The 14,445-nt window shown below is 42.1% G+C and overlaps 1 protein-coding gene across 1 annotated transcript in view; it reads right to left on the minus strand.

Annotated features, from left to right (window-relative positions):
• HOOK3 (hook microtubule tethering protein 3) overlaps positions 1–14,445 on the minus strand; it is a 97,636-nt gene that overhangs the window by 20,526 nt on the left and 62,665 nt on the right. Inside the window, exons 11-14 of the mRNA XM_086479327.1 lie at positions 12,339–12,540; positions 8,844–8,954; positions 5,874–5,961; positions 5,206–5,275 (exon numbers count right to left, since the gene is read on the minus strand). Coding sequence (XP_086335453.1) covers positions 5,206–5,275; positions 5,874–5,961; positions 8,844–8,954; positions 12,339–12,540 — 471 coding nt within the window. The remainder of the gene's footprint in view (positions 1–5,205; positions 5,276–5,873; positions 5,962–8,843; positions 8,955–12,338; positions 12,541–14,445) is intronic.

Consider the following 14,445-nt stretch of genomic DNA (forward strand, 5'->3'; position numbering starts at 1 on the left):
GTGGCACGTCAGCCAGAGTGTGGTGCAGCAGTTTGCGCGGCAGTTCGCGCAGGCAGGGCGTGCAGGAAGGGTGCTGACGTTACCAGTGCCACGGCAGTCGGAGCAGTCGGTGGTGCGGGCAGCTATGGTAGCACGCCAAACAAAACCTGTTCGAAGAAATGTGGCGACCCAGACAGAGGTCCCAGGTGTCCAGCTCACAGGCTGCAGGGAATGCCACAGCCTCTCACTGGCAGCAGTGGGCAGCCACGAGTACGGCTGTGCGAGGTGTGAGTAGGTAGATGAACTGCTCACCCGAGTGGCACAGCTGCAAGATGAGGCTGAAAGGCTACAAGGTGAAATAAAAAGGCTTAGGAGCATTAGGGAGGCTGAAATGGAGATAGACTGGTGGAACCAGGCTCTGCCCTCCCTGCAATGGAAATGGGAGCACCCAGCAGATAGCACCCAGGATAAAGGGGCCCCTATATCCTGCCTGTGTCAGGTGGAAGACAGAAGCCTAAATGAGAGAGGTGAGTGGAGGCAAGTTCATGGCCGTGACAGAAGGCAAGCGCCCTCCTTGCCTGCCTCACCTCCCTAGGTGCCTCTGAGAAACAGATATGAGGCCCTGCTGGAGGATGGCCAGTCTAATGAGGATGTGGATGATATACCGGAGGTCTTACCACAGTCAGATAGGCCTTCCAGCCGTATAGCAACCTCCTTCACAAGGAAGAAGAGCTATAGTTGTTGGAGACTCACTCCTAAAGGGAACAGAGGGCCCAATATGTTGGGTTGACCCTCATCATAGGTAAGTCTGTAGTCTTCCTGAAGCCCGAATTAGGGATGTCACTAAGAAATTCCCCATTCTAGTGCGGTCATCAGACTACTACCTGCTACTGGTCTTCCAGGCAGGAGAGGAGGAAGCTGCATCCCATAGTCTGAGGGGAATGAAGAGAGACTTCAGGGCCTTGGGACAATTATTGAAAGAGTCCAGTGCGCAAGTTATTTTGTCTTCCCTCCTTCCAGTTGCGGGTGATGATATGGGAAGCAATAGAAGGATCCAGGCCCTAAAAACCTGGCTCCAAGACTGGTGCTACACGCAGGGGTTTGGGTCCTTTGATAACAGCTGGTTTTACGAGACACCAGACCTGATGCTAACACATGGGAAGGGCTTATCTTGTAGAGGGAAAAGAGTTCCAGGGCAACAGTTAGCACTGCTCATAGATAGAGCTTTATACTAGATTCAAAGGGGGATGGGGTTGTAGCTGGCTTTGCACCAGCAAGGCAGTGTTCTAGTATTAATGAGGACCAGAAGGCCTCCCATCCCCCTAGGGTGAAGTCAGTGTTCTCAGCTCACTCTCTGAAACGCCTCTATACCAATGCACACAGCATGGGGAATAAACAGGAGGAGTTAGAAATCTGTGTGTGGTCAAGGGATTACGATCTGGTGGCAATTACAGAGACATGGTGGGACAGGTCACATGACTGGAGTGTGGTCATGGATGGCTATGTCACTTTCAGGAAAGACAGGCCAACAAGACTAGGAGGTAGAGTTGCTCTTTATGTAAGACAGCAACTAGAATGTACGGAGTTCTGCCCAGGGGTGAATGAGGAGTGGGTTGAGGGTTTGTGGGTGAGAATTAAGGGGCAGGCTAGCATGGGAGAGATACTGTTGTGGGTGTCTATTACAGGCCACCTGATCAAGATGAGGAAGTTGATGAGGCCTTCTACAGGCAGGTGACAGCAGCCTCACAGTAACAGGCTCTGCTACTCATGGGGGATTTTAGCTACTCAGATATTTGCTGGAAGGCCTACACAGCTAGCCATTCACAGTCCAGGAGGTTCCACCAGTGCAACAATGATAATTTATTGATGCAAGTGGTGGATGAGCCAACTAGAAGAGGAGCACTGTTAGATCTTATACTGACTAACAAGCAGGGTCTGGTTGAAGCAGTGAAAGTTGAGGGCAACCTTGGCTGCAGTGATCATGAGATAGTGGAGTTCAGGATCTTGTGCAGCAGGAACAGAATACCAAGCAGGATCACAACCTTGGACTTCAGCAGGGCAAACTTTGGCCTTTTCAAGCAATTGCTAGGGGAAAGCCTATGGGACATGGTTCTAGAAGATAAAGGGGCCCAAGATAGCTGGTTTATATTCAAGGACCACTTTTTCCAAGCTCAAGATTGGAGCATCCCAGTGGGTAGGAAATCAAGAAAGGGAGCCAGGAGATCTGCATTGTTAAACAGGGAACTAATGGGCAAGCTCAAGTGGAAGAACAGAGTCTATAGATCATGGAAGGAGGGGATGGCCACTTGGGAGGAATATAAGAACTGTTGTCAGAGGATGTAGGGAGACAACGAGGAAAGCAAAGACCTCCTTGGAGTTAAGCCTTGCAAGGGAGGTCAAGGACAACAGAAAGGGCTTCTTAAATACACTGCAGACAAAACTAACTTTAGAGGCAATGTAGGCCCACTGTTGTATGAGGCAGGTGCCCTGGTGACAGAGGATACAGAGAAGGTGGAGCTACCAAATGCTTCTTTGCCTCTATCCATACAGCTAAAAGCTGTCCTCAGGAACTCCAGACACCTGAGGCCCCAGAGGAAGTCAGGATAAAGGAGGAGTTTGACTTGGTTGATGACTACTGGGTTAGGGATCAATTAAGCAAGCTGGACATACATAAATCCATGGGCCCTGATGGGATGCACCTGCGGGTGCTGAGGGAGCTGGTGGGAGTCATTGCTAGACCACTCTCCATCATCTTTGGTAAGTCATGGGGAACAGGAGAGGTGCCTGAGGACTGGAGGAATGCAAATGTCACTCCAGTCTTCAAAAAGGGCAAGAAGGAGGACCCGAGTAACTACAGACTGGTCAGCCTCACCTCCATCCCTGGAAAGGTGATGGGACAACTTATCCTCAGCGCTGTCTCTAGGCATATCAAGGATAAGAGGGTCATTAGCAGCAGTCAGCACGGCTTCACCAAGGGGAAGTCATGTTTGACCAACCTGATAGCCTTTTATGAAGGCATAACCAGGTGGATAGATGATGGTAGTGCAGTGGATGTGGTTTATCTTGATTTCAGTAAAGCATTTGATGCAGTCTCCCATAGCATCCTTGCAGCTAAACTGAGGAAGTGTGGTCTGGATGATTGGGTAGTGAGGTGGATTGTGAACTGGTTGAAGGGAAGAAGTCAGAGAGTTGTTGTCAATGGGACAGAGTCTAGTTGGAGGCCTGTATCTAGTGGAGTCTCTCAGGGGTCGGTACTGGGACCAGTACTATTCAATATATCCGTCAATGACCTGGACGAGGGAACAGAGCGCACTGTCAGCAAGTTTGCTGATGACACAAAAGTGGGAGGAGTGGCTGACACACCAGAAGGCTGTGCTGCCATTCAGAGAGACCTGGACAGGCTGGAGAGCTGGGCAGGGAGAAGTTTAATGGAATACAACAAGGGCAAGTGTAGAGGCGTGCATCTGGGAAAGAAAAACCCCATGTACCAGTATAAGTTGAGGACTGAGCTGTTTGAGAGGAGCGTAGGGGAAAGGGACCTGGGGGTCCTGGTGGACGGCAGGATGACCATGAGCCAGCAATGTGCCCTCGTGGCCAAGAAGGCCAATGGCATCCTGGGGTGGATTAGAAGGGGTGTGGTCAGTAGGTCGCGAGAGGTTCTCCTCCCCCTCTACTCTGCCCTGGTGAGACCGCACCTGGAATATTGTGCCCAGTTCTGGGCCCTTCAGTTCAAGAAGGACAGGGAACTGCTTCAAAGAGTCCAGCGCAGAGCCACAAAGATGATTAAGGGCATGGAACTTCTCCCTTATGATGAAAGGCTGAGGTAGCTGGGTCTCTTTAGCTTGGAGGAGACTGAGGGGTGACCTCATTAATGTTTATAAATACGTAAAGGGCAAGCGTCAGGAGGATGGATCCGGGCTCTTCTTGGTGATGTCCAATGACAGGACAAGGGGCAACAGGTGCAAGCCGGAGCACAGGAGGTTCCACATTAACATAAGGAAAAACTTTTTCACTGTGAGCACTGGAACAGGCTGCCCAGAGAGGTTGTGGAGTCTCCTTCTCTGGAGACATTCAAAACTCACCTGGATGCATTCCTGTGTGACCTACTCTAGGTGGTCCCGCTTTGGCAGGGGGGTGGGACTAGATGATCTTTCAAGGCCCTTTCCAACCCCTGACATTCTGTGAACCCTCCCACTGTCTGCAGGTCTTCTCTATGAGATTGAGAAAGGTGCTTGAGCATAGACTCATGCTCTGTCACCATGGAGGGAACAAGGGAGCAGTAGTAGCTACTCCTACGGGTGGGCTGCCTTGTGCAGTGTTCCCCCTTCATCAGCAGAAGCCCAGAACTCCAGATCAGGAAGCTCCAGTCCTACAGCAGCCACTGTTACTGTCCACCTCTACCAAGTAGGCATGGAGGCCAAGTTCAGCAGCTGCAAACAGTCTGCATAGATGTATGCCTGCATAAAATCCAGAATACATCTTCAGGAGCCAAACATGAAGTGCCAGTGAAACCACAGGCTATGCTTGGATATTTATGGTATTTAGGGTCCTGTCCTCTCCCACGCAACCAAGTGGGAAGGTTCATGCAGTAACTCCATACTTCACTAACACTGCCTCAAAATGTTATTCTTCTCTTTTCTTATTTCTGAACAAAACTAACAAGAATTGCTCTTGTAGTAAGGTGTAGCAGCACAGCTCGAAGAAAAATCTTTTCTATTATCAGCTTTCTAGAAAGGTATTATTTTACTACTGAGCAGTATGTTTCGACTCATATGGAGCTTTCCAAGTGTTAAAATACCGTATCAGTACTAGTAGAGATAAAAGACTGCCTTAAGAGCTAACAGATTTCTGAGATGTGACTGTCTTAAAAACTTCTAGCATACTGGCAAGGCTAAACACTGCCTGCAACACCTTAAGATACAATGATTTTCAGCTCTGCTGTTTTTTTAATAGATTGTAAAAGCTGCCATGTTACAAAATAGAAGAAAAACAATATGAGGATAAAGGTTTTTTTTTTTTGTTTCCCTTATTTTTTTGGAGTACAATACAAACTCAAGAGAGGGCTACTGAATTCTATCTTAAGCATAACAGCTCCTGTTGTGCGGATAGCCAAAAGGAAATAAAAAACCAAACATCAACTGAAGAAATTTTCTAACACTGAAAAATAACTAATTATCTATGGGTAACCTTGTAAAAGTTAGTAAAGCAGAGCACACATTAGCTTACTTTATTTCAGGAGTAACGATTTCTGCTGCTAAACTGTCTGAAGGCTCTTGTCTTCCCAGAGGCATCAATCCTGGGTTAGGAAAAGTAAAAAAGTTAGCAAACAGACCAGTAGCTTTCTTTAAAAGCTCTGAAGTAAATACTTGTTCTAGAAGTTTACGGGTTTAGAGTAATGCTAGACAATGGAAAATTACACAAGACAGGCTACAAGAAGACAGACAGACAAGCACAATTTCATTTGGAGAATAATCATTATTTCTGTCTGCATCCATTCTGATGAAGTAATTTTGTGGTGTTATTTTCTGCTCATTAGCTTATTGAAGAACTGCAAACCTGTGCATCATTATACATAGAAATAAACTGCAATACAGGAAACATACACACACGAGAAAACTTAGTATCTCTCAAGAAAATTATGTAACTACACAGAAATCAGAAATACATTACAAAAATATCACACTGGCGAGGACAGTAAAATTTCTGATTGACTGAAATAACATTTGAAGTTTTCAAATGCTTACAAAGTTATGAATATCTGAAGCAGCTTTTCACTGCTGATCTTGGAGCAGTTTAAATTTATTCTGTCCTAAACAAAAGTGCTTTTAATACTCTCCGGAGAAGTCCTGTAAACTGTAGAAAAGATGCATTTAATCTCCTTATTTATCCTTTACCTGTAGTGGTGAGTTGACCCTCCTGAGCTTGTACACATCTAAGCTCTTCGATAGTTTCTTTCAAAGAATCCCTTTCTGTCCTTAATCTCTGAATAATTGGAAAGAGAATGAATATCAGTCCTGGCACTACAAAGCCATCTTTAACAGTACAGAAGCCACCAAAATACACAGCCTTCAACAACTTTAAAAAAAAAAATGCAGCTCTACAGATGACTTTCAAATTAAGGTATCTCAGTATATTTCGTAACAGAATAAACATAAATATTCTATATTCCACATGAACAGCAGTTTTTCTGAGAAGAGAGGCTGCTCTGTATTACACCTATGGGGGTAAAAATATCAGGGTATAAGCTTCCGAAATCAAGCTACTAGTGACACCAAGTTCTGGTACGACATAGTAAACAGCATCCACCGGGGCCACTCAGCCATCCTCCTTCTTCCCTGATCAGGGTCGATTCCAAGTGAAAGGGAAGTGAATTAAGAGACCATAGATTTTTCCCTCAACAAGAAACCAAGGTTTAGCCAGCAGTGAAACAAAAAGCAGGTGAGTACACAGTCAACATTATGCAGTCAAGTCCATTAAATTCATTTTGTTTGTCTTTCAACAGTGAAAGTATGAGCATATCTACTTCCTCCTGTTTGTCTACTGGCCTTGACATTCACCAGCATCTTACCTATGGAAAAAAACTAGTTGCTTGAGGCTCAGTCCAAAGAGAACTGAAGAACAGGACTGGGCCACTTTGGGATCTAGACAGATATGCTCTTCAGTAGCGTCAGGAAAATGCTCTCCTAATTTGGCACAAGTCCCCTTTAGGCAAAAAACGAGAATCTGCAGGTAGCATCAAGTTTTTGTCCAGAAGGTTGCCAAGATTCAAAAATGAAAAGAGAAAATGGCAACTATGTAAAGATCCAAGTTGCAGTTTGCTCAAAAATAAGACATGTCTATTATTACTAAAAGGTCCAGGACAGACCTTGGCTCTGCATTTCATCCTATTAACAGTTTCATTCAGATATATTTTATATTTCAGACCAAACGGATCCAGGACTTGGAATTACTTTAGCAAAGAACATTTTGGTGAGGTATGACAGAGGCTTCTGCTTTATTTCTGAATCTTGCAAGTCGAACTCTGGTGCAACTCTCAGAACAATCCAAATAAAGTGTACATTCTGTTAGCACTAAAAGTCATTTCACAAACCCCACAGGCAAAGTAAAAACTACCTTGTTTTTACCATAAGCACTACAGAAGACGAGCCACACAGAGGAGTGCTCAAACTCAGCTGCTGAAAGCAAGGAGTCTGCAGTCTGCTACCATCAGTCAGAAAACAACAAGCTGATCAAATGCCAGAATATTTTAATTAATAGAAAAAGCTCTAGGGCTTCATTTGTACACTGCAGACAAAGTCATGAAATTATCTTAGTACTTACTGTACAACACACCACAGGGGTAAAATTCCAAGCTACATAGCTGAAGACACCAAACATGCTACCACACTTTGCCAGAACATAAAAGACAAGGATAAAACCAATTTCAGTAACTGTTTCCAAAATATATCTGACAAGATATCACTATGTAGGTTGTGACCTGAGGTGGGCAACCTTACTGATACATGTGTGACAACAGCGAACAGAAAAAGTAGGTAACACAGGTAGTGAATCACTAATTCAAACGTAGAGAGACTTCAGCTGTAATGTACTTCTCACAGGCGCATACCCATTCAAAAGAATGTACTGAAAACCAACATCGACCCCCAAAAAATGCTATTTGTCAGGGAGTAAAACAGAAAACTACATGACAATGTCCTGCAATTCAGATCCTTTGTGCAAGATGAAATGGTCCACCAAGCAATGTGTAAGCCACAGACACAACCCTACCATTACCAAACATAAAACCGGAAAAACAAATTTTAAATAAAGAGCGAAAGCCAAAGCACAGTACAAATACAGTTATTGTGGGCATTCCAATCTGAACTGAAGGGCAGATGGAAGTGATATCAAGGACAAGTGTCCACAACAGTTTGAAAATTTAATAAAATATGGAAATAAAAGACCTAATAACAGAAAAGAACTGCAAATTTTCAGTTTAAATGCTATTCAAGGGCAGGGGCTGGAAATTTTGGAAAGAATGGGACAGGAAATACAACTACTGAAGGAAAAGCCTACAGAGATTCTAACTGATGGATAAATGGACTTAAAACAAGCTTATGAAATTGCTAACTCAAACTGCTGGCCTTGGTTTCAGGTAGTTTGAGGCACCTGCATATACTCCTAAGAAACAAGCCAAAATAAACTGGTGAGAAACAATAGTGCGCACAAGAAGTCTGAAGGATCAGCCTTGGCAAGAGACGACAGAGCAATTAATTGCAGAATCACTAGCAGCAAATGATGGAGAGGAAGTGAATAGACGGATATCCATCCTGTGTATCCCATGTTGGCAATACAAGACAGATCAACAAGGAACTGTCATAAAAGGCGAGATCGCCACAAAGAACATGTGTCTCTATACGACTGCTAAGCCTCTTGCTGCAGTAGTCATGAGTCCACAAAGAGAAGCATGCTGATGGTACCTCAAATAATGCTTTAGAATAAGTGTAGCAGGAGTTTAGTTCTAGGATAATACTGCGGAAGCCCTACTTTAAATAGTTTGTCAAAATACATTACAGTTACCCTGAGTGTTTATTAATCTTCTCATGGTGAACAGTCAAGAAACAACTTCAGATCCCAAATATGAAGGCTTTTCCTCTTAGAAGTGGGTTGCATATGTTTTTGTACAGTCACTTCATTCCATGCTGTACAATTCGGACATTTAAAAAGGATCTTGCAAACAAACATCTGAAAATTTTAAGTGAAAAAAGACTTCCTAATTTAAAAAGCTTGCTGTAAACGGCTAACTATAATTACCATATCTCTGTGTTATAAAGGACACAAAGCTGCTACCACTACTACCATAAAAATAACACCTTGGCACTTACATCTTTTTCTTTTTGGAGGCTGTCTACTTTTTCTTTCAGTCGTTTGCATTCATAATCTAATTTATCAGCTTTCTTGGATTCTTCAGATAACCTGTTTTGTAGTTCAACTGCCTGTGAGAACAAGAATCAATAATTTGTCTGCAAATTTATTAATATTAATACAAAATACACAAGACAAAGTAGCCAATTACCATGCACCACGAGTCATGTTGTAAACAAGTGAAATAGTTACCTACAGGACATACTAAAACCTGCTTTCATAAGTTATCCTGTGCTTCAGCAAAACCAATAGCATTCAAATATTAGGTCTTAGCACAAGCAAAAGAAGCAAAAACTGTGACATATTTTCAGCGCATCTAAAACCAAGAATTTAAGCCCAAGCATGGTTTACAGAAAAAAAGCTATATAGTTCTATGGATCAAAGATTTTAGGAAAAGTAGAAAAATCCCCCTGCATTCTGAGAAGCCTAGGAAAATGAAAAAACTCTGAAGAAAGCAAATTATCTACACCTTTTGTTAAGTCTATTTCACAAGCCTCACTCAGAATTCAACCACTAGTTTATGTAGTCAGGTAACGTTTCTTAACCTGAGATTTTCCTAAACATTTTTAATACACTAATATAAAGACTCAGCCACAGGCTCATAAACAATTTTCTTTACTTCAGAAGGAAACATTGATAACAAAGTCACATGTGTACTTTCAGCTACAGATCAGTAAAGAGCTTTTAATTTTAAATGAGCAGAAATCCGAAAGCTGAACAGAAACCATCAGTGAACAGAGGGCAAATCAGTGAAGTCTTGCCTTTTCAAAGCTCTCGGCCTTTAGTAGCAAAGGCTCATTCATCCCAGAACATTAGTAAAGCTTATAACGCAGAGAGCATGGAACCAAGTAAGCTTAATAAAGACTGACCTGCAAACACAAAAGCTGAATGATGACTCAGCTAAAGACACACAACTTCTTCTGAAGCACTTAATAAGAAGGCTTTTTCATGGCTTTTAGATTACAGAGAAAGTGATTAACTTGTGAAGCAAAGCAGTAGCCATATCTACATTAAGACTGCCTAGTGGTTCTAATTACCTTTTATTTTCAATGTGTATACCTACAGGAAAATAACTACTAGGCCTAAAAGCCTGCATGGTCCTAAGTCTTAGAGAAGCATTTCGCTGCTGTTGTTCTTAAATTAAAGGCTGCAAAAAAGGCACAGGCCTGCCATTTCTGAGATTATAAGATTAAAATAAAAATATCTCAGAATGTTAGATACGAAAATATTTTGTTTCTCAGATGTGACATCCATCACTGGGGCTATCAGAATAACTGAGGCCTTCACCTGTGATTATGCCCCCACTTGCAAAATAAATGTGTTTTCACATCAAACGGAAACAAATGCATTAATGTTTGTAATTGCTCATGCTATGGTAATGGTAGGTAGAAAAACTCAGCAGGAAATAAATTGTCCTGAATCAGGACTTGGGAGTGTATAGAAAAATACACAGCTACATGGTAATGCAGATGATTAAAAAAAAAAAAGAACTGTCATCACATTCATCACATTTACTGAGCACTATCTGACATGTGGAACGAGTAAAGCAGGAAACTTGCAGCAAAGAAAAGTAAGATGTACTGTTAAATATATATAAAAAGTATATCAGAAGGCACATGCACAAAGGGGCTGAATCAAAATTACAAAAAATAAACCTGGAATCTTCACACTTCAATTATTCATGCTGCAATGAAAAGTTTCTCAGAAAACGCTTGTGCTTGCTTTGAGAAAAGTGAACAAAACCTCTTACATCAACAATGCTGCTACATCTCCCAGCATAATACACTACCACTAACCTCATCTCACAGAAACTGCTGGATGGGGTGAAGATGTGATTTTCTTGCAGATCACTATAGGAGTTTGAACCAAGCACTTTCACCTGCACAGTGCAGAGCTTCTAAGCCAAAGAAATAACTCCTCTGATGGCATCATCATAAGTGGGGTTGGATCTTTCACACACCAGACAAGACACATTCCACTAAAGGGGCATACTAATGCTCAGCAGTGACATAACATCAGAATACTTACACCTTACTTAGTTCTTACAGCACAGTTTAGGATTCCCAGAAATCAATTTTGTGACAGCTCATGACTCACAGGCAGTTCTCAAAAGGAGCCCAGCCTTACAGACACTAAAGGCAAACACACTGTGTGTTCATTTTGAGGCACCGTGGTTAGGTGAAGAAAACTCACATCTGCCACAAGATATATGGGGTTTATTCCAGTCTCAGCCAACAGAACAGTTTTGTACAAATCAACAGCTCCTCAGACATTAAATCCTACCCATAAAACATAGAGAATGATGAAGAAAAGGAGAAGTACTTTTGCAGCACAAATGATGGGACTGCCCCCTCCAAAGTCCTTGTTGGTGAAATAAGAACAATCAGATGCAGATGTCAAGGTTACACAACTGTATCACATGCTCAGCTGTTCAATGGAGTGAAATATTTGTTGACAGTAAACATGATACTATTCTTACATTTACTTTTCCTTTTGATTTTCTGTTATTTCAGCATTTTTCTTGTCCAAGTTCTTTTTTTCTGGTGGAATCATTTGGACTGTACTTACAATTAGCCCACAGAGGCTGAAGCTAGTTGTCTTAATAACTAAGACGGCCAAGTGTAGGGGAAAAGCTATCAAGTCTTAGGGACACACACTGCTTCTGGGCTCACAGTATTATTAACAGTTGTTTCTGTATTTTTATTCTGCTGTAAGCTGGACCCCTGTGCCATGACTATTTGAGCTTATGAGCAGGCAGAAATACAGAGCAAGCACTGCTACTATAACAAATCATGCTCTGTCTGGCCCTGTAACAAGAATCCCAGAATGATGTCATGTCAATGCAATGTAGAAGCAGAGGGAAGATTAAGCACATCTTCTACCTTTACAGAAAAAAGATCACATGGCACTTTAATCAGCAGGAGGATAAACAGATGCCTTTCACTCCAGAGGGTGTGCTGGTGACACATTTTGTACTCTGCTGGGTGCGTATAAACAACAGGGATGATACAGGTCCTTCTCTCTTCATAACTGGACAAATTCAGACATATCAGACAAACTAGAATCTTAAAAAAAAAGGCGTTATTAACCACAGGAATAAATCTCAGCTGTGGTGCGTTCCTCACTACAGGAAATTTGTAACTGAAAAGTGGATACTCTTTCTGAAAGAAAAGGCTCTAATCCCAGCACCACTACCGAATACAAATCAGTAATAATTTGAGAAAAAAAAAATCTGTTGATTTTTTAAAAGAAAGAAATACCCCTTACTGGCATACTAATGTAAACTCGAAATAATGATAAGAATTGCAGGAAAGGAGGACCTACAAAACACAGAAGTCTTCTAAACGCAAGGAGCTATTTGTTCATAATTTCTTTTTTACTTCGAGGTATTAGCCATATTATGAATAGACAGTGTTGAACAATACAGAGAATTGCTACACTGACGATGTTCTCACCTGTCTCTTGTATGTTTCCAGCTGACTGCGTGCTGCATTGGCCTTCCTCAGTTCTTCTTCCAGGCTCACAGTATTTTGCATGTACACAGTATTCTTCTCTTCCAAGAGTTTTACTTGCCGTCGCAAATCACCCAGGTCTTCCAATTTCTTTTTGTATGACTCCACCTGGCTTTCTAACTTGGCTACTTTATCAGAAGAATGCCTGGAAGGACAGATTTGTGTCAAATTTGTACTCTGAAAACTAACAAAATGAGATGTCCTGAACTTCCTCAGTATTTTGCCTTAATGCAGAAGATATTCTGAGACATCGTGGGGAGAAAAAGAAAGCAATCATATCCTCCCATTACTAATGTTTTCACTTTTAAATTGTCTGCTTCCTTCCCATAACTATTTGCCAACTCAAAGAGCTGCTGATGGAGGTACTTTCAGACACTATGACTCTTCCTAATACATCCTTTTTATTGGCTTCCAATCTTAAAATAATAGTTAAAGCATCTTCACTCCAACCCACTTCCTTTCAATTCTAAATTGATCTGCAGTCCTGAATTTTATGAGGGTAAAGAATAAAATTTTCTGCCATTCAATTTAGTTTAATGATAGCGTCTACGTTTAGCCTGTACCAAGGGCTAAACTGTAACAGTTGCTCTATCACCCAATGAACCCTCACTAACCAGGGGGGAACTGGGAAAAAGGAGAGAAGACCCATAGATAAAAGTACAACAGATTTAATGAAACTCCCACCAATACAAACAGAAAAATAGTTTGCCAAATGAATATGCTGTTGTCAGGACCTACTGCAGAGCAGTCCTCACCAAAAGCCAGAGGCAGAGCAGGAGGAACCCCAGCAGCTCCCTCTCCCCAATAAGCCTTCTCCCTTTATAATGAGTACGACATTATGGTATGGGCTACACCTGTAGCTAACTCAGGTCAGCTGCGCTGGCTGACTTGAGCCTGCCTAGCATGGCTGGGCTATGATTCTGTCAAAGCCAAACCAGGTCAGATAGCCAGGAATAAATTCATAAAGATCTACCTCCTGGGTGGCATATACTTGGTGACACAAGAAGTACCACAAGAGCTTTGGAGCCTGATTCCTTCTCAAAAAATGAAACAGCAGGCTCCATTCATAACATTTCAGTTTTTAAAATCTGCCTGGTGCACTGCCAGGATATCAATAGCCTTCACTCCCAACCACCCACAACCCAGCTACTATTACTGACCCCAGTTTCATTTTAGAAGCAACCAATGTACAGACTCAATCTCCTAAGAAATCTGGAGAATCCCCTGTTGAACTGATGGTCAATTTATGGGACACTGAGGCAAGACAAATCTCCTTAATCCCCAATGAAATGCGGATCATCTCTTTGGGGCAAGGAATTACTCTTTGAACCCATGCTGTCCACACAGGTAGTTTACAGAACTATGCAGCCTGAATATATTCCTTATATTAATGACAGAGGAGGTGAAGACAGATAGCTTTGGTAGGAAGCTGCTGGTGAATTCGAAAACGCAGTATTAAAATAAGCCTTGCTTGCCTTGCCAGAAAGAGAGATACAGGTGGGTAGTGGATAACTGTTCTGAATAACCCATGGCAGCAAGACACCACTACTGAAAGATTACATTCCACAGTACAAGCGGCTGCCCTGCCTTATAAAACCCTCGCATCATCAAACCATGAAAACTTTGGGAGCTAAAATCCAGTGGCAAACAGAGCTGTAACAGGTGATGTTCACATTATCATTATATGATGAATCAAACCGCCACCCAAAGTCCAAATAATGCAAACACAGAAAGGAAAGGATCTCATTCCCTGATGAGAACAGATGCCCAAGTCATGATGAAGGTGAGTAAAGAATACTCAAGATACGAATGAGTGACTTGTTATGACCCTAAGATGGTGTAGGATTGCTAAGTTTACTCACGGTTATTGATTAGGTACATAATAAATAACTAATTTAAGCAGAATTGTGTGGTCTGTGTACTTCGCTGGAGGATCCAAAAGAACCTTGGCATTGAAATAGTGTTTATATTTAATATTAAAATTATTTAAACAAAAGCTAATGAAGACTAAGTACATGAACAATATAGATCAAAAGTTAATAGTTAAAAA

The sequence above is a fragment of the Leptosomus discolor genome, chromosome Z (assembly GCF_034619465.1).
Source record: "Leptosomus discolor isolate bLepDis1 chromosome Z, bLepDis1.hap2, whole genome shotgun sequence".
Lineage (NCBI taxonomy): Eukaryota > Metazoa > Chordata > Aves > Leptosomiformes > Leptosomidae > Leptosomus > Leptosomus discolor.